The 23,588-nt window shown below is 49.7% G+C and overlaps 1 protein-coding gene and 1 pseudogene across 6 annotated transcripts in view; one reads left to right on the top strand and one right to left on the bottom strand.

The window, feature by feature from the left end:
- HSPA12A (heat shock protein family A (Hsp70) member 12A) overlaps positions 1-23,588 on the bottom strand; it is a 180,516-nt gene that overhangs the window by 65,972 nt on the left and 90,956 nt on the right. Inside the window, exon 1 of one of the 6 annotated variants that reach the window (XM_024254319.3) lies at positions 7,114-7,314. The exons of the other annotated variants lie outside the window; for them this stretch is intronic. Coding sequence (XP_024110087.1) covers positions 7,114-7,153 — 40 coding nt within the window. The 5' untranslated portion in view covers positions 7,154-7,314. Of the gene's footprint in view, positions 1-7,113; positions 7,315-23,588 lie in introns of those variants that run through there. 6 annotated transcript variants of the gene reach the window in all.
- LOC112135201 (large ribosomal subunit protein uL18-like) lies at positions 14,431-15,614 on the top strand (annotated as a pseudogene).

Consider the following 23,588-nt stretch of genomic DNA (forward strand, 5'->3'; position numbering starts at 1 on the left):
CAACTCCGTTAGATTAAAAATAGCCACATATTCTTTGCAGGTCCTCTCACTAAGAGGTAAAGGCAATTTCTCCATCCCTTCTATCTGAGCTGGCTTCAAGACTTGCTGTGACCACCAGGAATACAGCAGAAGTGATTTTATTGGACTTCCCAGGAAGGCCTCAAGAGGCCTTGCAGCTTCCCCTCTCATCCTCTTGCTGTCCTGAGGCTACCACATAAAGAAGCCTGAGCTTGCCTCTTAGGGGATAAAAGACCATGTGGAGAACGAAGCCCAGCCGACAGCCAGCACCAACCCCCCAGACCTGTGAGCGAGGTCATCTTGGACTACCCAGACTAGTTGAGCCATCAGAGTGTTGCAGTCACATAAGTGACCACAGGGAATACCACCAAAACAACCACCCAACAGAGACCTGCCCAGAGAATCATAAGCACATAAAATGACTATTGTTGCCAGGCACGGTGGCTCATGCCTGTAATCTCAGCACTTTGGGAGGCTGAGGCAGGAGGGTTGCTTGAGCCCAGGAGTTTGAGACCAGGCTGGGCAACATAGTGAGACCTTGTCCCTATTTAAAAAAAAAAAAAAGCCAGGCATGGAGATGTGCACCTTTAGTCCCAGCTACCCACAAAGCTGGGGTGGGAGGATCGTTTCAGCCCAGGAAGCAGAGGTTACATGAGCCAAGATCATGCTACTGCTCTCCAGCCTGGGTCACAGAGGAACACCTTGCCTTAAAATAAAATTTTTTAAAAAGACTATTGTTTTAACCCATTAAACTTTGGAGTGGTTTGCTACATAGTAAAAGCAAATATAATGTGACATTTTATAGACATTTCACTAACTTGTTTAATGCATTGATTGTTTTCCCTGCTTGGGAGCCAATAAACCTTTTTATTCAGATCTCAATGAGTCATGGGCCCCTCAGAAGGGGCTAAATCAGCCCTAAAAGTAACTGTCTCTAAGGACCCTACTGAGATTGAATAGAAGTCAAGGGTTGATCCACAATCCAAACTCCAGGAAGGGCAACCCACAGCAGGTGCACGAGGAACCTGACCTAATGTACAACATGGAGGAAGAGTCATTTCCAAACTTCAGACAGCTCCTGAGGGACACAGAAGACTCTCCAACACCCCCAAACGTAGGCAAGACTCCAATCTTTCTGGCTATGAGAGGCTCTATAATAGCCCCCTGGAACCAAAGAATATGCTATCTCCCATGGGAAAAGGGAGTCAGCAGATGTGATTAAATTAAGGATCTTGAGATGGGGAAATGATTATGCAAGTAGGCCTAATAAGAGGTCCTCATACAAGTGTCCTTAGAAAGGGAATGGGAGGAGGAAGGGCAGAGTCAGAGAAGGGATGTGGCAATGAAAGCAGGGGTTGGAGTGATGGGCTTGGAAGGTGGAGGAAGGGGCCACGAGCCAAGGAATTCAGGTCACCTCGAGAAGTTTGAAAAGGCAATGAAATGGATTCTTCCCTAGAGCCTCCAGAAGGAATACAGTTCTGCCAACACCTTGGTTTTAGCCCAGGGAGACCCATTTTGGACTTATTCCTGACTTCCAGAAATGTAAGATAATAAATTTGTATGGTTTTCAGCCATTAAATTTGTGGTAAGTTTTACAACAGCAATAGGAAACAAATGTACTGGATAATTCCTCCTGCCTACAAGAATGTAACTTGGGACATTTATTCATAATAACAATAACAGCCAATAATAATTGCTCATATTAATTCAATGTCTACTTCATGCCCGGCTCTACTCTAAGCGCTTTTCATGTAAAAACCCATTTAATCCTCACAAAGACCATATGAAGAAGAGACTGTTATAATCAATACTTTACAGATGAGAAAAACTGAGCCTTTATGGGGTTAAGTAACTTGCCAGGGTCACAGAGCAGGTCAGTGACAGAGCACAGATTTGAACCCAGGCGGTCTGGCTCCAGATCTCACATTTAACCACTACACTTCCCAAATCAACCTAACAATGATAATAAAATGACTGGAAGTTACTGAGAGCCCTCTATGTACCAGGCTCATACCTAAGCTCTTTACAAATATTCTCTCATTTCATTCTCACAGCACCCCAGTAGAGCAGAGGTTATTAATCGTCCTTGTCTACAGCAGAAGAAACAGATGCAGCAATGTTAAACCCAGATGTTACAAGCATCTGAGACCAAAGCCCAGGTTTAACTGCACACCCTACTGCCTCCCTCATCCCTCTTGAGGCCCAGATGGCTGAGAAGACAAAGATAAGGAGCGCAACCACATAATTCACCTTCCAAACTGAGATACTTACAAGGTGAAAGATATCACTATTACTAATTTCACTAGGACAAGAGGCATAAACTAGAACTATTCCAGCAAACCAGGACATATAGCCACCCTAAAAATAAGGTGACTAAAATCAAGGCACAAACTCTGCAGCTCAGGATTGCCCAGAAGGGGTGCCATGGAGCAGCTGCCAGCCCCGCAGGACATCTGCGGCTGCCAGGTCACAGTCAAGGCTGGAAGAAGAGGGGTGGTCCTGGCAGAGCTCAGAGCAGCATCTGCAAAGCTGCAGCCTGGGAGTCATTTGCAATGACAGGAACGCAGCAAGGATCAGCAGGGCCCGCTTCAGTGGGGCCGGTTTCAATTCTGAGCACTGCCTGTGCTTCCTTGGTCGTCTCCTCGCTGGCCCTGCTCACTCCCGGGGATGCCCAGGCCTGGGGGCACCCGCAGTGGCAGGCGCTCACTCATTCCCTGCCACACGCTACTCATTCATTAAAAGCCCCTGATTCCTCCCCGCTGTTCTAATTATGCACAGCAGTAATAAAGATGCTTTCTCCCTTACCAAAGAGGCCTATTTATATGAAAAGAGAGCATTTCGCCCCCACAAGATTGAGTCGTCACTCCTGGCCTTATTGGAATCAAAGCAGCTTCTCTTCTGAGATTGTTCAAGCCCTGCCTGACTTCCCTCCAGCTTGGCCCACTCCTGAGCATCCACATTTCCAGAAGTGCCACTGCGGAGTGGGCAAGATGTAGACGCCATTGCCCTCTGCTGTGTTCCCTCATGTCTTGCTGACTGATACTCAACAAAAAGTAAGACATTTATTGAACACCTACTAGTGTCCTTAGTAAAAAAAAAAAAAAAATGGAAATGAAAGACATAGTCCATGCCTTTCTCAGAAGAAAGGGCATTGAGAGAAACAGCACAAGATTTTAGGCTCCGTGGCTGACTCATATCCCAACTCCAGCATTCACTGGTTGGGCAAGTTAGCAAGTTTTTCAAAGCCCTCAACTGCCTTATCAGCAAAATGGGGTAATAATAATACCAGCCTCACAGGGTTGCTGGAGGAGTCAATGAGATACAGGCATACAAAGCTGGCACATCGTAGGGGCTCATCAAACACTAGTTGGAATTATCAACCATTAAGTACCGAAAGCTTTGGGACCACACAGGCAGATCTCATCCCGATGGATGAGCCCAGGAAGGCTTCCTGAGAGGTGATATCTTAACTGAGTTTTGAAGGATGAGTAGGAGTTTGCTAAACAAAGAGAGGATGTCCCAAGCAGGGAGAACTGCATGTGTCAAGGGCCAAAGGTGATCACAGGGCTCTGGGAAACACAAGACACTGTGTGGGGACATACACAGAGGGCAGGTGGGGACCACCAAGGCGGCAGACAAGTTGCAGCAGCAGGTGTTGACACGGAAGTAGATCCCACGGCCAGAACCCTAACTGGCAATGCCCAGAGCATCACCCTGACCTTTGCTTAATTCCTTTGGGGGCTATAACCAGCGCCGTCACTACCATCTACAGCTTGGTGGCTATAGGAATTAGTGCAGCCACTCTCTATTAGCTGCAGGCCTACTCAACACAAGTCCCTGAGGGCCTATGACATGCCAGGCACATGCCAGGAGAGGCTGTTCAGCTTGACCACCTGAGGCCTGCATCCCATGGCCTAGGTCTTTACCTAGGCCCCCTTCCAGCTGTGCGCTGCTAGGACTGTCAGCTTTTTCCTCTGTGAAATGGGGATAACAGAGCATCCTTCATAGTCATTCATTCAACAACAAACGTGGTCAGGGCTAAATGAGATAACTCAATATTCCAGGTTTCAGCATACACTAAGTCCTCAATAAAGGTCAACGTTTAAAATGTTTATTTTTATTAAGATGAACCTCCAGGATGGCATCTCCAAAGCCCATTGCCAGGCCTTGAGAGATACCCTCAACCCAGGCAAAACTGCCTGCCCACCATCCCTCTCCTCAAGCCCCTGCCCTGGAAAAAATGACTTGGTTTCCACTCCCCATACCTAGCCCTGACTTGGTCACCATAGGAGCCATCCTTGTCCGAACCACTCTGTCCACCCCCAATTCATGTCACCCTTCTAGGGCTCCATGTGTCAACCCACTCAGGTCATGGCGGGGGGGGGCAGGATTGAAGGTCATCTCAAATTTTGCTGTCCAACACCCGGACCCTCAAGTGTGGCCCTTCAGATTTTGTAAATTAAGTAATTTAAACATCTTATTAAGAAAATTTGCAAACATACACAAAGTAAGCAGAATAGTAATGAACCGCCACTCCCCATCACCCAACTACGATATTTTGCCATTCTTGTTTCATTGGCACGCACCTCTGCCCACTCCCCACCCCACCCCAACTGCACTCGTTGGAGATTTCATGGCCAGCCTTTCTGACACCACCCCCCAACACCATCTACCCACACAGCAAACCCCTCCCCAACCCAGGACTCCCACTGCTCACAAATTCCAACAGTGTGATATCTGTGGCACCCATTCTTTTGTACCAAAAGCATTCTGGATATCCTTCCCAGGAAGCACAACCATTTTTATGTCCTTAATAGAGTGGTAACCACTGCACACTTGCATAAGGGCTGTATGCACAGGTTGGTGCCCTGGAATCAGATGGCCTGGGTCCCAATCAACACTTCCCAGATGTGTGACCTTGGATAGGTCACTCAACCTGTACTCAGATTTCCCACCCAGGAAGGGGAGAATGCTGGTAACAGGTTTGTTGTGAGGCTTTAAAACAATAAAATAATGCACGCTCTTTTCCCAGCAATGAGGAAACCTTAGAAATAGGACTCTGCTCCTATGCAATACTATTCACATCCTCCATTTTACAGATAAAGGGAGAGGTGCCCAGAGGCACAGTGAGCTGTCAGGGACAGCCTGCTCTTCAGGTTGGTCTCTGTCCTAAGTCCATGCACCTGGAATTCTCACTGGCCACCTTGAGCTGGAGATGACTGGAAGTGAAGAAACAAATACTCCAGAACAAACCCAGAAGAGTGGTGGCAGGTGGCTCGGCACACCAGGTATGGGTGTCCCCATCCTGGACGGGATTTCTCCCAGCATCGTGTGTGTGTGTGTGTGTGTGTGTGTGTCTATGTGTGTGTGTGTGTGTGTGTGTTTTAGGATAGGGGTGCTGAATTTGATTTACAAGACAAAACAGTGTTGGGAAGGCTGTGGGGAGTGGGTACACATTCCTGCCCACTTCTGATTTGACAAATCCTATGCCCAACCTTGCATTTGGTATCATCACCCACTCTATCCCAGCATGAGAGGCAAGAAACTGGCTCAGTAATTCTCAGGCTTTAGCAATTCAACGCCCCTACTTAACGTCCTAAAAAAATTTTTATTTTCTGACTTAAAGGAAAAAAGTAAAAAAAAAAAAAAGAGTCAATCCAGTTGCTGAGTGATGTTCAGACAAAGACAGCTGCCAGTCCATAGCCTGCATTCGCCAGCTGAGGAAGAGTACAGGCGGGGACAGACTGGGTGTGTGTTTGGGGACGGCCTGGGCTCTCCGCTGCCTCTCCCTGGAGTGAGCCCTGTCAGGATCCCCCACCCCCAACCCTGCACTCCCCCACCACTGCAGTGCCGCGTGGGGAGGCACCTCCCTGATACGCAGGAACAATGGGCTGGGGTGGGGGCAGGTGCGGCTTGGAGTGCAGCAGAGGGTGGGGGCCGCGGGCCCGACAGCAAGACCGGGAACCCAGCGCAGATGGTGGCTGTGCTGCCACTGGACTCAGTTTCTCCAGCTTTTGGGGCCCCGCAGAGCCAGGCGCTCGTTTCGTGGCTGAATCTCCCTTGCGTCCCGGCATTTTAATTTCATCCTCGCAGGCGGCTTGCCTGTCGCTCCCGGGAAAGCTGCCTGGGCCGCGCTCCTCTCCCCGGCGGCCGCTCCCGCCGAGGCCCTGCAGGTCAGGGACGCGCGGCGCCTCCATGAGCCCAACTTTCCCCACTTGGGACCCACAGGAAGACTGGAATCCTGGCCAGCCGGGCCCTCCGTGGGAGCAGCCTTGATTTACAGCCCTGGGCTCCGAAACCTGCTCCTCCTCTTCCCGCAACCCCCTTCCCCGTCCTCTCCGGCTCCCCCACCCTTCGGAGCCCTAATCACGCTCCCCAAAGAAAGCGGCCCTAGCACATCTGCAAAATGCGAGCGTCTGTCCTCCGCACTGGGTGCCTCCCCCTGCCCCCCGCAAGGAAGGGACCATCGAACCCCCGCCGCTTCACCCTTCCCCAGCCCAGTGAGTCCCTGGGGATGGGCGGAGAGGTGGGTGAGAAGCCCTTCGGCCGCAGCTGCAGCCCCTACTCCTGGCTCGAGCGTCCGGCCGGGGTGGGATGGGGCGAGGGAACAGGTCCAAATCTCCGATTTCCCCCAGGCTCCCACTCCTGCCTCGCTGAGTCACGAAAATTAGCCGCTGGGGCCACCTGGCCACCCGGCGGCGGGCCCTTTACCCAGCCAGCGCCGGCCTCCGCAGCCCATCGCGCGGGGGCTGCACACGCGGGGCGGTCCTTACCCGCACGCGCGACCAGCCCCACAGGAGGCGCCACCCGAGGCAGGGACCAACCAGGCGCCTCAGCGGGGGCTGCAGTCCCCGCCGCGGAGTCCGCACCCTGGCGGGGCGCAGAACATGTGACCCGCGGGCCGCCTCCAGTCCACCGGCCCCCGGCCCCCGGCCCCGCTGCTGCTGACCCCGGCCCCGCCCGCCAGAACTGGATGCAGCGCGGGCGTCCCCACTTTTCCACGGTGCGCGAGGGGGTGCGGGGCGCGGGGCCAAGCGCGCCTCCTCCCTCCCTGCCCCGCCAGGCGCGGCCGCAGGACCCGCAGCCTGCGCTCACCTCGGGGCCCGTCGGTGCCGCCGGCCTCCTTGTCCGCCATGGTCGCGCAGCCCCGGACCGCGAGGTGAGCCTCCGGCGCAGCGCCCGTGCCCGTGCGGGTCTCTGTCCGCGTCCGCGGCGGCGCTCGGGCCGTGTCTGAGCCGCCGGGCAGCGGGAGCGCTGCTCTGACGCGGCCGCCACCGCAGCCACGGCTCCTCCCCGGGCCCCGCCCCGGCCCGCCCGGCGCCCCGCCCCTCCGAGCTCGGGCCGGCCGGGAAAGGTCGGGGGAGGCGGGCGCAGGGAACTGGCCGGCTCTGGAGCTGCGCTCCCCGCCCGCCTAGAGCGGCCCGCCGAGCCCCGGCCTCTCCTCTCCCGGCTTCCGGACCAAGCGGTCGCCCCGCAGTCGACAGCGGCGGGGGTGGTGGCGCGCCCGGGGCTGCGCTGCGGGAGCAGATTTCAGGCCCTCGGGGCTCCGCGGCGCGTCCGCTCTTTGGAAGGCACCGAATGGCCAGGCCTGGAGCCCTTCAGCAAGCCCAGCGCGCCCCGCGCTCTCCCGAGGACGCCCGCGCCAGTCCCCACCAGCTTCTGTCTGTCCCCCAGGGTCCCAGGGGAGCGGCCCACAAAGGCGGGCTGGGTGGACCCCGGCGCGGGCAGGACCCAGGCCGCAGACCAAGGACCTGCACGGGGGCCGAGTCTGGGGCACCGCCTCCAGGCCGCCTGCGGGACTCCATGGCAACTCCGGACCCAGGGAGGTGCTTGCCGCGGAGGCTGAGTCGCGCCTTCCATGTATGGGATCTAGCTGGGCCCTCCTTAGAAGTCTGAGAATAACGATATTAATAATGCAAGGCTTCAGTGGTGAATGATTCATACTCCCTGTCCCCAGCTCCTCCACACACACGCGCCGCTGACACCTGTTTGGGCCTGGCCAGGCACCCCCTGGGTCCGCGGTGTCACCACCCTGTCTTGGCAAACGAGGGCAGTAATAGGAATCCAAGGAGCACCGTCACTGGGTCCTTTCTGGGTGCCTGGCACTGTGCTACGTGCCTGGTGCTTTACCTCTATCTCCTTTCCTCCCCATAACTAACATTTTGCAGATAAGGAAACTGAGGATCGGCAGGGTTACAATATCACACCAGCAGGGGAGTCGCGGAGCTGGGATTCCCACCCAGCTGTAACCACCAGCATCCCTCACTTCCAGAGATGGGTGGCATTTCCCAAAGATTACCTAGGGGAGGCTTCATCGTACAACCCCGTTATGGATGACGGAATGGGCAGAGAGCTGCTGCGAGAGCCCGGAAACCAGAAGGTGATGGTAGAGTGACAAGTTCAAAACACAAAACTTGTCTTCTGTCTGCCTGCATTAAAAATCCCAAATGGACAGTTCCTGGCTGTGTATGAAACCACAGTCAAGTTATTTAACCTATCTGAGCCTCAATATTCTCATCTGCGAAATGGGTATAACAGGAGAACCCAGTTCATAAAACTTAAGATTAGATGAGACTATGCATGTAACATGCTTAGCTTGGGATCTAGCACATGGTAAAAATCATTAAGTCACTGATGGCCCCCGAGGGCCCTCCCTGCCTGTGTGCCTGCCACAGCCTGCCCACAGCTCCCCCGCCGTCCTGTCTCGTCCCTTCAGTCCAGGCTTTGTGATCTGGTCTGTCCCCACCCTGCTCCAGCTCCAGCTGCAGCCGCTCTGATTCTTCAATCCCTCTCACCCACCCCTGCTTCTCTTATGCTGGTATTTCAAAGACATGAAAATGTGCTTGATGCCTGGATCACCGGTCCCCTCATCTCACCACCACCAGCAACCTAAGAACTTCTCCTTCTCAGCATGGACTGCGCAACTCCAGGAAGGCTTCCCTGCATATCCGTGCTGGCCAGGGGGCCCCTCCTCAGTGTCCTCAAGGCACTCGTTCCTCCCCATCAGACCAGGGCATCAGGACATTGGCCTTGACAGCCTGTCAGAAGCAGCAGAAACCCGTAGCCCCTGCACATCTGCCTCCTGCTGTGGAAGGGCCTTGGGCGCCACGTGCCCTCACGGGACTCCCAGCCACAGTGACATGAGGGTGTGTGAGAAGGATGGGAGGTGACATGCAGGCCCCAGTGCTGGAGGCAGAGAGCAGAACACTTTTGATTTGCAGGGGAGCATGAAAGGCAGCGCACACTCTGCCTGGGATTTGCCCTCACGGCCTTCATGCTCATCACGCTAATTACGACGCGCCCTGCTGAGCACACCATCCGGCCCGCCAGCGAGGGGCTGTTGTGGTCTCACCTAGTTCTCATGGTGGCCCTTGCGGTTTTGCAGGAGAGGAAAGGGAAGCATTCAATGGCTGAGGCACCCATTCAGCCATCCTCTGGCCATCAGCAGCAAGGCTGGGGTTCAAGGCTCAGCACGCCACATCAAGGAAGGGTTCCCACCTTCCTCCCTGGAGTCTTCTTCCCCAATAGCAGCCAGAGTGAGAGCATGTCATTTTCCTGCTACCAGGTCCTACACAAATTGGCCTCCTGATGCCTCAGTGACCTCAGCTCCTTCCAATCTCCCGTTCCCCCCAAAGCCCAAACACACACAGGCCCCACCTGGGGGGTCACTCCCCAGGACACATCCTTCAAGAGAATCAATCACGTGTCTTGCTCCTCCCAGAACACTCTATCTAAAACTGCTGCCTCGCCCCCACTGGGAAGTAAGTCCCAGGAGAGCAAGATTGTGGACTGTGTTGCCAGTTCTGCATCTCTGTGTCTAGAACAGTGCCTGGTACATGGCAGGCACTTAATAAATCATTGATGCTGGACTGGCTGAATCAGTAAGTGAAGCGGGAACACAGCCCAGCACACAGACATTCTGCTGACCCCCAGGGCTCATGCCTTTCCACAGCCCCAGCTGTCTCAGGGCACGCCCAGACTCCTGGGAGGTTGCTCTGTACCAAGTTCCCTCAAGCTCCCCTCCAAAGACTCCTCCTCACAGTGCTCTCTGTGGGTACACTGCAGCGCCCTCTATACCATCTCTTCTCCACCCTCCACACCCTCCACAGGCTGTAGACTGTGGTAGCTGGTGGAGAGAATGTTACACATCTCTGTTGGATACTCAAGTCCTAAAAAGTGGTCCAGCCCACAGCCAAGGCACCACCTTCTAGTTCCCTTCCTGCTGGTCACTCCAGCTTCAAGGGCCTGCCCTCAGGTCCCCAAAGAGCCAATGCCTCCACCGGAAGCCGATTCTCCTCTAGTTTTGCCAGGTAACCAACCCTATCTCTTCCTACAGGCCTCAGCTTGGATGGCACTTCCTCCAGGACACCACCTAGCGCTCCAAGATCACATGAGGCCCCTCCTCTCTTCTCTGTGCCCAACCCCCCATCACTCCTATCTTAGCACTTATCACAACAACTCCAAGGTCAGTAGTATTGTTAACCCCATTGTACAGATGACCAGACTGAGATACAGAAAGGTCACTGAGCTCAGAAGCTGCAGTGCTGAGACTAGACCTCTGACACTAGAACTCAGGTCTCTCCAGCTTCAGGTCACCCACCTCCCACTCTAGCTGCCAGCTCTCCAAAGGGGGACCAACCATGTCCACATTTAGAGCCCCCAGACCCTAGGATGGTGCCTGGCTCAGAGAGCAAAACATTGATGGAAAACAGCCCCCTTAGCTTCAGGCCTTTCTCATCCTCTCCGGGATCCCGTTCACCTACAGCCTCACAGACGCTTCCCTGCCAACAGACTCCCTCTCTGCTCTTCAGCCCCCAAACAAACCCCCACCACATCCATTCATGCAAATAGAAGTCAGAGTCCAGAGGCAGGCCCAGCTAACTGCACCAGACAGCCAGGGCACCCTGTCACCTGCAATAACTGCCAACTGTGGAAAGGGCTGGACATGCTGCACAGCGTGGGTAGGGGAGGCAGCTGAGTCCTCTGGCCCCCAGCTCAGAAGAAACTGAGGATAATTGTTGATGGACCAGACGCTAAGGGCAGTGAGCCCTGGGGGATGCATTGGGACCAAGAATGAGAAAAGTACAATAGGAGGAAGCAGATAGAGAGCATTGGGTCAGCTGGACCAGGGTTCAAGTGGGCTCAGCTGCTCCCTGCCCACCTCAGGGGACCTGGGACATACTTCTCTGGGTCTGTTTCTTCACCTGTCAGAAGGGCCCAGTAATGATAGGTAACATAATTATGGGAGATAATATATGTAAAACATTCCATTTAGAGTCAGCCTATATATGCCACTGTTAATATGACTTATTTAATTTATATATTTGGAACACAAAAATGCCATTTCCTTGTATATTATAAATTACAGAATGGATCCAGGCAAGATTTTCTTGGCTGATAAAGACACACAGAAGATATGAGTAGCTTTTTCCATTTTAATGTTTTTTTTTATGTTTTTGTTAAGCTTAAGGAACACTGATAGGAGTTCAAATCTGAACTTTGACATAGGACACTGCCTGTCAAAGCTGCTTTGGACTTTAGGATATGCCACCGGAACGTTGTCCATGAACTGAATATCATAAAAGAGACTAATTCATAACAGGACCAAGATTCAGATTTGCTAAAGCAACATAAAAACTTGCAGAGAAAACCTGGGCAAATGTCAGCCGCCTTGACCTCCAACTGTCAGTGCATTTTAAAAAGCCAGCCTTACAGCTGAATCATGGTGGCCAGTGTATACATCCTCCCCACCTCCCTGGTCTTCCAGTCCATCTGGTGTGAATCGGCCTCTCCATTAACATTCCAAAACAACCTTCACATGTACAATGTGAGCTGCTGAGCAACTCTTTCAGGCAAAAATTCAAGGGCCAGAGGAAATTATTGCTCCAAATATCACCATCACTCAGGACTGCAATGTAAACTTTAGAAATGCCTTCTCAGGTAATGGAAGGTTATCCAAATATTTTTCGTAAGTATTTCAAATAGCAATGGCTCGTCTATGGTTAGTCTCACAGCTGCATTCTCAGAACTGCTCAAACCCTGGCCCTGCAGAGCTGCCGGTTCATTAATAAGACGGGACATTCCGGAAGCCACATCTCAAGGAGGACAATGGAAACTGAGACAAAGGTTCAGAGAAGAGAAACTGGCATGATCACGTGACCAGGAGAGTTTTCACGAGGGCTGCAACTCACCAGACACTATGAGAGCCAAGAGTTTCACGTTATAGAGAAAAACGACTTTCCCCTTCTCCAGCCCACAGCCCAGTGCCTGGCTTGCAGTAGGTACTCAGTAAATGTTTGTGCATGGAATGAATAAATGGTCCAGTAAATAAATAATGGAGGCTGGGCGTGGTGGCTCATGCCTGTAATCGCAGCACTTGGGGAGGCTGAGACGGGTGGATCACTTGAGGTCAGGAGTTTGAGACCAGCCTGGCCAACATGGTGAAACCCCGTCTCTAGTGAAAACACAAAAATTAGCTGGGCATGGTGGTGCACGCCTGTAATCTCAGCTACTTGGGAGGCTGAGGCAGGAGAATTGCTCGAACCTGGGAAGTGGAGGTTGTAGTAAGCTGAGATTGTACCACTGCACTCCAGCCTGGGCAACAAGAGCAAAACTCCATCTCAAAAAAATAAAAAATAAATAAATAATGGAGTGGAAACATGGGCTCAGAGATACTAAACCTCTGGTTCAAATTCACACAATTAGTGACAGAGCTAGGGTCAAACTCCAGCCCCCTGACTCCCAGCCCAGCTTAACCCTTGACCCTCGTTGGCCTCTTCTGCAAAATACAAAGCGGAAGATAGCTCGTGCTAGCTGTGATTACTTGGTAATGACTCACTGGGGCATGTCTGCACAGTTGTGTTCTTCCTGGTAGCAAGCCCATGGTCACAGTATTTGCCTGGAGGAGAGGTGCAGGCAGCACCCAGCTGAGGAGAAGGAGACCAATGACCTAGAATAAGGGTGTTATCTGAGCCAGAGGGCTGAGATCTTCAACAGCAGTGTCCAAGAGCAATGCTTGCACAGGTCTCCAAAAACCCCAGAGTTAGGAATGTACACGTAAGCCACCATCCTCATTGCTACACTTCTCAGGGAAACCAGCACTTTTCTCAGTGACTTCTGCAAGAGTGAGCCCAAATATTGTCTATCTTTGGGTCACTGGATGTGTTAGTCCATTTTCACACTGCTGACAAAGACATGCCTTAGATTGGGAAGAAAGTGAGGTTTGATGGACTCACAGTTCCACATGGCTGGGGAGGCTTCACAATCATGGCAGACAGTAAGAAGGAGCAAGTCACATCTTACATGGATGTCGGCGGGCAAAGAGAGAGAGCTTGTGCAAGGGAACTCCTCTTTATAAAACCATCACGTTTCATGAGACATATTCACTACACGAGAACAGCATGGGAAAGATCTGCCCTCGTGATTCAATTACCTCCCACTGGGTCCCTCCCATGACATGTGGGAATTGTGGGAGCTACAATTCAAGATGAGATTTGGGTGGAGACACAGCCAAACCATATCACTAGGTTCCTGGTGGCAGCCCTGTGGGAGCTGGGACCAGTCACTTTTCCCTGGGCCTCAGTCTCCTCATCTGCAGAGCAGACCCAGCTCCTCTCCTTTCCTCACCCCCTGCTGTCTGCTCTCCTACCTTGTATCATCCCACTGATTCACCTTGGAGGGAAGCTCCTGAGAGGGACCCTCCCCGCCCAACCTGTGGTTCCATATCATATTATGCCACCCCATTTCTCCACGGCACTTATAAACTTTAAAGTCATTTTGCAAATCTGTTTATGGTGAGCCTTCCTCACTTGCTGGGCTTTTCCTACCAGCAGTGGTGAGAATGAACATTTATCAAGCACCTGCTATGTGCTGGGCATTGCTCTGGGAACCTCACATCCATTGCCCCATTTATCTTCATGACCATGCGGATGAGAGAACTATATTGTTAATGTCCCCCATTTTACAGGCAAGGAAACTGAGGCCCGGAGATTAGGTACTCAGCTGTTGTGCCCTAAGGAGAAAGTGGCAGAGGAAGAATTTGCCCCATGGCATTCTGAGCTCAAGAACACGTATGTCTGTCATGCCTTCATCTGTGTGCAGCAGTGTCCCCAGCTCCTAGCGCAGCACCTGGCACATGGCAGGGCCTCAAGAAACGTGTTGAATGAATGAACAAATTATCAAGTTAGAAGACAGAATTACAGTTCACAAAGCACCCTCACATCTCTCCTCTCGCTTCAATCATGTAGTGGCACTGAGAGGGAAACATCACTATTCCCAAGTTTTTTAAGGTGAGAAAACCAAAGGTCCAGTGAGATCAGGAGCAACCTTGCCTGGAGGTGGATTCTCCGTGGTCTGCTTTAGGCTATTTTGTTTCTTTCAAATCTTGTGCTTTATTTAAAAGTTGTGGGCTCTATGTCTAGCCAAGGATGCAGGTCTCTGTTCTGCAGGACAGGGTTTGCTAAAGTTGTCAAGAATAAAGCTGCTTTAAGAGATACAAAGTGAAATTTAGAAGACAAGAGGGTAAAATGGGCTACTGTGCTTGGAAATGCTTGGCAATACAAGATAAAAATAAGTATAACACGCCCAAATACAGGATGATCGCTCACATAACACAGAGAATGTCTGTCACATTGCTTATGCCTGTATGGAAGGGGATATGATAGTTTGTATACCTTATGCTCATGAGCTACCAAAACATGGTGTGAAGGTTGGCCTGACAAATTACGCTGCGGCACATTGTCCTGGCCTGCTGCTGGCCTGCAGGCTTCTCAATAGGTCTGGCATGGGCAAGTTCTATGAAGGCCAAGTGGAGGTGACTGGTGATGAATACAATGTAGAAAGCACTTATGGTCAGCCTGGTGCCTTCACTTGCTATTTGGATGCAGGCCTTGCCAAAACTACCTCTGGCAATAAAGTCTTGGGGGGCCTTGAAGGCAGCTGCAGATGGAGGCTTGTCTACTCCTCTTGGTACCCAATGATTCCCTGGTTATGATTTTGAAAACAAGGAATTTAATGCAGAAGTGCACTGAAAGCACATCATCGGTCAGAATGTCGTGGATTACACGCATTTCCTAACAGAAGATGAAGATGCTTACAAAAAACAATTCTCTCAATACATAGAAAACAGCGTAACTCCAGGCATGGAGGAGGTGTAGAAGAGGGTAACGCTGCTATGCAACAGAATACAGTCTATGGGAAGAAACCCAAGAAAGAAGTTTAAATAAAGAGAGGGGCCGGGCTCAGTGGCTCACACCTGTAATCCCAGCACGCTGGGAGGCCAAGTGGGAGGACTGCTTGAGTCCAGGAGTTTGAGACCAGGCTGGGCAACATAGGGAGACCCCTACAAAAACTAAAAATTAGCTGAGCATGGTGGTGTGTGCCTGTCATCCCAGCTACTTGAGAGGCTGACGTGGGAGGATCACTTTAGCCTCAGAGGTCGAGGTTGCAGTGAGCTGAGATCGTACCACTGCACTCCAACGTGAGTGATAGAGCAAGATGAAGAAAGAGGAAGGAAGAAGGAGGAGGAGGAAGAGGAAGAACATGAACAAGAAGAAGAAGGACAAGAAAAATGAGAGGAAGAGGAATAGGAAGAAGAAGGAGGAGGAGGAGGAGGGAAAGGAGGAAAAGGAGAAAAAGAAAAGGAAGAGAGAAGGAAGAAGAAAGAAAAAAGAAGAACTAGTAGTGGGTGACGGTGGCAAAACTGTCCCAAAATGTCCCTTGCTCAGAAGAAAGATCAGGTAGCTCAAAGTAAGGTGTGCTTCCTCAGAGTTCAGGATCAGGCTGCTGAGAGCTAAACCAAACAACAATTTTCCACGAGGATTTTTCAAATAAAGACAATGAGCTTATGGACCAACCAGCAAAAAATAAATAAATAAGTAAAAATTAAAGTTGCATGTACATTTTGCATTCTATTCCACAATATATCTGTTTTCTCAACAAAACTAACATCTTAGATTTCCATTACTCGTTTCTAAAATGTTTTATTGTGAAAAATTTCAAGCATCTAGAAAAGCAGAGAGAATGCTATAAGGACCCCTCAGGTACCCATCACCCAAATTAATTTGTAAAAATCAACTCTTAAGTAAAATTGCTTTCCCAGGAAAAACAATAACAGTTGCTATCATTTACACTTCATGTGTAAATATGCTGACATGGTTTGGATGTTTGTCCTCTCCAAATCTCACGTTGAAATGTGACTCCCAGTGTTGGAGGTGGGACCTGGTGGGAGGTGTTTGGCTCATGGGGACAGGTCCCTCATAAATGGCTTAGCACCATCCCCTTGGTGATGAGTGAGTTCTCAGTTCACTGACTCCTCCTCTGCTGTCTCTTGCTCTTGGTCCTACCATGTTGTGCCTGCTTCCCATTTGCCTTCACCATAATTGTAAGCTTCTTGAGCCTCACCAGAAGCCAAGCAGATGCCAATGCCTTGCTTTCTGTACAGCCTGCAGCACCGTGAGCCATTTACACTTTTCTTCATGAATCATCTAGTCTCAGCTATTTCTTTATAGCAATACAAAAATGGACCGACACGTATGCTCACTTAGTTTTCACAGTTCTCCCTCTAAGAAGTCCACACTTATGTTGGCCTCTATTTCAGATGTGGACATTGTAGGTGGTGAGGTCAAGTCACCTGCTGGAAGTCTTGGGGCTGGAAAGGGCAGAGCCAGGAGTCACCCAGAGCCCGTCTGCTTAACCACCAAGTAGCCCTGCCAAGAGCCTGGAGGTCAAGTAAGTGCTTTAAAACAATTCAAGGAAATGGGGCTATGCCCTCTTTCTTTGAAGCCTAAAGTTTGCATTAAAGTCACGTGGTTTCTGAAGTATCCCACGGCAAGTCAGCCAAGAACCTGGTCATTCCTTCATCCTCTCCTCATTTATTCTCATTCAGCCTCTCCCTCACTTATTCATCCTCTCTGTCAATCATTCTCTCCTTCCATCAGACACGTGCTGTCACATAAAATCTAACCAGACACAGGCCCAGCCCTCAAGTAGCACCCAGACCTTGTGAAAAAGAGAGAAGCAAACATAACTAAAATTCAAGGCAGACTTCAATCAGTACCCTCATGTATGAAATTTACAAGAAAATTTCACCTATCTTCTGCTTCAGGGAGCAAAAGAGCAGGGGGCAGGGAGTGCAGTAGTTAAGGATGTGGGTTAGGGAGTTGAATTATACTTGCTCCATCCCCGCCTAGCTGTGCGGCCTTGAGTGACTCATCTACCCTCTCTGATTCACTTGTAAAGGAAGATTGACGTGAACTCTTTTATACTAGTGCCATTGGAACATTTCCTTAGATAATGCTTAACCCAGTTTCTGCAACAAAGGAATCTCTCCGTCAATGTTAGCCATTATAACTGGCCATTACCTATAGGCCACTCTCAGCAATGACTCCTGACCTGCCGGAGTGAGGCAGGAGCTTTGTAAGAGAATGTATGCATTTGCAAGCCAGCTAGGATGTTTTCCTTAACAGAATTTTCTCAGAAAGTCTGTAAATCAAGAAAATAAATGACACAAAAAATAAAAGTCCTCAGCCTTCCCTACTCAGCTGGCCAAGGGATGTTGGCCACGTGTGGGAAGTACGATCTGGTGGTCAGCGGAGCGGGGACAAAGACACTCTGTTGTTTCACAGCCTGGTGCTGGCATGCTGGCATGCTGGCACAAATTCCATGATCCTGCAGGGCAAACCCATGGCAGTGGGGCCAGGATGACCAGGCAAGGCCTGCAGGCTCAGACAGGCCTGTGTCCCATTCAGCCACTCTCCAGGACATCCCTCTTCCTGGGTAAGGACCAAGAGGACCCCAAAAAGACACCTGGCACACTGAGCACTTCACTAGCTGCAGTTATCACTATGATCAGTGGTGAGATAACACCCGGCCTGGGCTCAGGATCCCTGGCTCCAAGACCAGGTTCTGTCTTTTGCTGTGTGGCTTTGCACAGGTCACCTAACCTCTCTGATGCCCAGTCTCCCCATCTGTACAATGAGGACAAAAATCATACTTATTCTTCCTGCCTCATCCTGCCTGTCATAGACCTGGAGTGGAATCTCAACTTTGCCGCTTCTTAGTTTATGATCTTAGTTACTGTAAGCCTTATTTTCCTCATCTGTGAATGGGAATAATTATGGCACCCACCTCCCAGAGCACAAATTCCATGATCCTGTAGGGCAAACCCCTGCAAAGAGTCTGAAAGTAAAGTAAGTGTTCTAAAAGAATTCAAGGAAATGGGTCTACGTCCTGTTTCTTTTGTGAAGAGTAAGTGAGGCGGTGCGTGTGGAGTGCTTGGTCTGGAGTCTGGCACGTGGTACCCACTCCAGGATAGAGAAAGGAGCTCCTCAGTAGAGAAGGGCTACATCACTAGGAGTCTAATCATACGAACACTCGCTCCCCTCTGGTGCTTGCTCATTTTCTGCTGGGCACTAAGCTAAGCACTCAGCTACCTCATTTCACCTTCCCAAGAGAGCCAGCCTCATGCCAGGGCAGGAGCAGCCCTAGTAGGCAACACAGTAGAGACACGGGCCGGGCCTTCCTCTCCCCACCCTGGCAGGGCTCAGCTACAAGCAATTTAGTCACCACTAGCTACACAGCCAGGTAATGCCCTCAAACTGCTCCACCGAAGTCCTTCCCAGGCTGGCAGTGTGGTGGGAGGGAGGACAAGGGGGTGGGCTCTTCCCTAACCAGCCTGTACCTGGACAATCTTCACTCATAACAGGGGGAAAACACACTGTCTTGACCCATCCCCCCTCAGCTCACTGCGAGGATGGAAAGTGCTAAGATCTGGATAAAGGTAAAAGGGCCAAATAAAAGAAAATTATGTATTTCATCCCCCAAAAGGTTTGTTATTTTCTAAGTTTCCTGTTTTGTCCAGTATCTTGATAAAGGTCTAAGTTTAGAGCAAAGAAGAATTAAAGAAAAAAAATCAAAATATTAAACTTTTTAAAAGTTAAGTTTCTGGTTTTTAGAAACGAAGAAAATTGGGGATGAGAAGAAAAATAGACACTGAGCAAATAGGTTGCATCAATGTGATCTAACAGGTGTGTAACGTGCATGTGAGCCTAAGTGTGTGCATATAAATGCATCTGTAGCTCTCAGAGTCCAAGAACTAAATACTCAAAAGTCACAAAGAAATATGTTCAAGAAGAAACATACAGATAAATTAAAATATGAACAAAATGACTGATCCCATCAGTAATTTATTTCTGTGTGTATATGGTTAAACACTTATTAAACACAGGGTAAGTTATAAAACAATAACATCTAATAATGAGATCACAGTAGAGTTTATACTTTCATACATACACGGATGGAGTCATCGTAAACTAAGGAGTTGCATACTTTGGGAAATCATATGGTAACATTTAGAAAATGCTAACCAGTTAATCTTTCTCTTAGAAATTATGTCAAAAGAAAACAACTGTATTTATCCATGTATTTTTTTTTTTTAAATGGAATCTCACTCTGTCGCCCAGGGTGGAGTGCAGTGGCATGATCTTAGCTCCCTGCAGCCTTCGCCTCCCGTGTTCAAGTGATTCTCACACCTCAGCCTCTAGAGTAGCTGGAATTACAGGCGCCTGCCACAATGCCCAGGTAATTTTTGTATTTTTAGTAGAGATGAGGTTTCACCATGTTGGCCAGCTGGTCTCAAACTCCTAACCTCAAGTGATTCACTCGTCTTGGCCTCTCAAAGTGCTGGGATTAGAGGTGTGAGCCACTGCTCTTGGCCTATCCATGTATTTTTAAATGTTAATTGATGCGAGGAGTACAATTGAATAAAATTACAAACATAAATATGAAGGTGGTGGCTGGGCGCAGTAGCTCACATCTGTAATCCCAGCACTTTGGGAGGCTAAGATGAGCAGATCGCTTGAAGCCAGGAGTTTGAGACCAGCCTGGCCAACATGGTGGAACTCCGTCTCTACTAAAAATACAAAAACTAGCTGGGCATGGTGCCGCACGCCTGTAGTCCCAGCTGCTTACGAGGCTGAGGCACGAGAATCATTTAAACCCAGCAGGCGGAGGTTGCAGTGAGCCAAGATCGTGCCATTGCACTCCAGCCTGGGTGAAAGAGTGAGACTCCGTCTCAAAAAAAAAAAAAAAAAAAGAGGGTGGTGTAGTAACATGAGAAAATGTCACTTATGAAGCGGGGGGTTGGGAGGAGGCTAAGTGTAGTGGCTCACGTCTGTAATCCCAACACTTTAGGAGGCCAAGACAGGCGAATGGCCTGAGCCCAGGAATTCAGGACCAGCCTGGGCAACATGGCAAAACCCCATCTCTACCAAAAAAAAAAATGCAAAAATACAAAAATAAAGAGCCAGGTGTGGTGGGGCACACCTGTAGTCACATCTACTTGGGAGGCTGAAGTGGGAGGATCACCTGAGCCCAGGGAGGTTGAGGCTGCAGTGAGCTGTGATTGTTGCACAGCAGCCTGGGCAACAGAGCAAGACTCTGTCTCAAAAAAGAAAAGAAAACAAAATTTTAAAAGCAGAAAAATCACCCATATATAATGATGATAACCACTAAAAGTATGCCTGCATACGGACACCTCCTAGCCTGTAGAAAGATCAAACAGTTGTGCTAAGGTAGAGGGATAATGAGGGAGGCTTTGCCACTTCCAGGTTTCCTTTAAGGTTTTATAATCTTTTTCTGTCTCCCTCTTTCTCTGAACTCTGTCCGGAGACTGATGCCTCTCACTTCCAGGGAAGGGTGGGGGGCTGTATCCTAACTCTACTGTCACTCTGGCTCTTGCCATTTGATTTGGCTCCTAAATTGTGTTACTCTTTCTCGAAAATGCAGCTCTCAAAACAAACTGGCTGGTGTGCTTGTGAGATCAGAGACAGACAAGCTCCAGCAAATACTTGATTCGAGAAAACACATTACACTGTGTGCTGGGGCCAAGGAATTTCACATTTGGACAGGAAATGTCAGTCCCCACAAAAGGCCTTCTGAGGCCCCAAGAGTGAGCTCAGAATGGCTGCCCTTCCCTGAGCCTGCTCGCCTTGGCACATGGGCACCCCCTGGGCACCGGCCCATGTGGGTGGGGCTCACTCTACCCCCATAACCCAAGGCCTGCAGCCACCTCTCAGCCTGTTCTGAATCTTGTGCTCTTTTGAGAATCTGATAAGTGCTCAGACTTTGCAAACCGTTTTGAAAGGTTTATAGATCTACATAGTGGGAGTTCATTCATTCATTCACTCATTTGTGCACTAAAACAAGCATGGATTAAGGGTCTGTTATGTATTAGACCACAAGGATAAATACAAAGGTGGGAAAACACAGTTGATGATCTTCAATGGGAGATGGAAAACAGGAGAATACAACTTCCAATGAATTGAGTGTGGGCCAGTCCAGGTGTAAAGTTGCATCAGTATCAAAAGCTAATATTGAGCGCTTACTAGATGCCAGGCATCCTTCTAGGCCTTCTCCACGGTGTATGTAACTCATTGTGGATTATGTTTAATTCACTTAATCTTCCAACAACCCTACAGACAGGTAATAGTATTATATTCACGTTAAAGGCTAGGAAACGGAGGCACAGGAAAGGTTCAATAACTTGTTTAAGGATGGTCAGCAAAAAAGTTTGAGACCTGGAACTCTGACCACTCTGGTGCTCAGACTGGTAACCAAGCCGCCTCTGCCACAGTAGGCTTAGCTGGGGGAAATGGGGGATGATCTGCAAATGGGAGGAGGCCCCCAGGATTCCTGGAGTACTCTCTGTGAATTGGCACATTAGTGGTATAGATTTTGCCTGTGTCCCAGGAGCTGGGTTAACAGCATGAGTCTCCCAGGGAGAAGAAGCTCTCACATGGGCTGACCCCTCCAGGTCCAAGTGACAGGGCTGATGATCAAATCCAGACACCAGAAACTGTCCACGTAGGGCGACGCTGAGTGCACCCGTGTAGACAACCAAGCCCCTCTCCCGAGGCCACCTGACTTCCCTCCAAATGCCCTCCCCTTCAACAGCAAAGAGTGAGAGGGAGGCGCTCCAGAGTTACAGTCATCATCCACACATGGCAGGAGGTTGGCCAAATGCAAAATCACCTGGAGACAATGTCTTTCAGGCTGAAACCAGGAAGAACGAGAGGAAGCGGAGGTCAGGGTTAAGAGTACCAGCTTGGGTTTGATTTCTTGCTCTGTGACTTTGGGCACTGCTTGGTACCTTGGTTTGGTCACCTGTAAAATGGGAATAATAACTGTACCTACTTCATAGGGATGTGATGAAGATTAAAGGAGTTCATACATGTGCAGGGACAGTGATAACACCAAAGAGCCAAGGATTGTCAGCTGCTATTGATTAGAGACTGAGCGATCTATTAGCATGGCCACATCCAGATAAATACAAATCTCATCTATCTAATTCTCTACCTACGAAATATGTGCATATAAAATATGTCCATTTAAAAGACTGGAAAGCAATGCACTAACATATCAATAGGAGTAGCCTCTGCATAGTAAGATGACAAGTGACTTATTTTTTTCTTCCCACTCCTCCACCTCCACAACATTTTCAATAAGTAACATGTTTTTCTTTTATAATAAGAAGAGGATCAATAAATGATTATTTAAAATCCACTCAACAGAAGTGGGATAGGTGGTTTAGAAGCAGAGGACAAGGTTGGAAAGGATGTCTTAATGCTAGGTGCCTAACAGTGTTCAGCAAAGGTACCTTGATACGTGGTTTTCAGTCTCTTTCAGACCCATGTCCTGCCTTCTGAGAAGCATCGCTAGCTCTGCTCACCCTTGCCCCACACTCATTCCCCTTTGAATCCGCCCATGTCCAGGCCTCCTCTGGGCATTGCCCTGTGACTTCTGATTGCTGTTTATGAATCACCTACTATGTGCCAAGCTCTGGGAGGCTAATTCACTAGGTGAACTCTGAGCTGAGGTCCAGAAAGCAAATGAGTTGCCCAGGACCACCCGGCCAGGAGGTGGCATGGCTGGAATTCACACCCACATCACTTACCACTTCAAGTCCAGAGCTCATCTTACTGGACGGCTCCATGATACAGGGAAGTCGTGGGTTACAGGAATATGAGGCCGGGGGAGATGGTTCCTGTTTTCCAGTTAGAATCTCTGCCTGTGGATCATTTGTGTTTGTGTGCATGTGCATACATGTGTGATTGTGTGTGCGTTTTAGAGAGAGGGAAAGAGAGGAAGTGAGAGAAAAAGAAATAATATATATATTTATCAAATGTTTCTCAAAGACTCTAAGAACAGATAGCAACACACAGAGCTTGCTCAGGTTTTTTGAAGAATCAGAGAAACTGAATTTAAAACCAAGGAAATAAAGAGTGTGGACTCAGATGAGTAGAAAATAGAAAAGCCTGATCCTGTGGAATGCTCTGGGGTGAAGGCAGGCCTCGGCTAATTCTAGATCCTGGTTCCTGACAACAGAATCCTGGAAGTTCAAGGTCAGAAGGAACTTTAAAGGTGATGTTGATGCAGAAACCCCTTCTGCTGCACCCCAGACAGCCAGCTTGTTTCAGATTTTCTTTTGATGGGAACTCAGGACCTGAAGAAACAGCACATTCCCTCGCCTCAGAGAGATGTCAGCCAGTTCTTCCTCTCATAGTTGTTTTCTC

Source organism: Pongo abelii, chromosome 8 (genome assembly GCF_028885655.2).
Source record: "Pongo abelii isolate AG06213 chromosome 8, NHGRI_mPonAbe1-v2.0_pri, whole genome shotgun sequence".
In the NCBI taxonomy this organism is placed as follows: Eukaryota; Metazoa; Chordata; class Mammalia; order Primates; family Hominidae; genus Pongo; species Pongo abelii.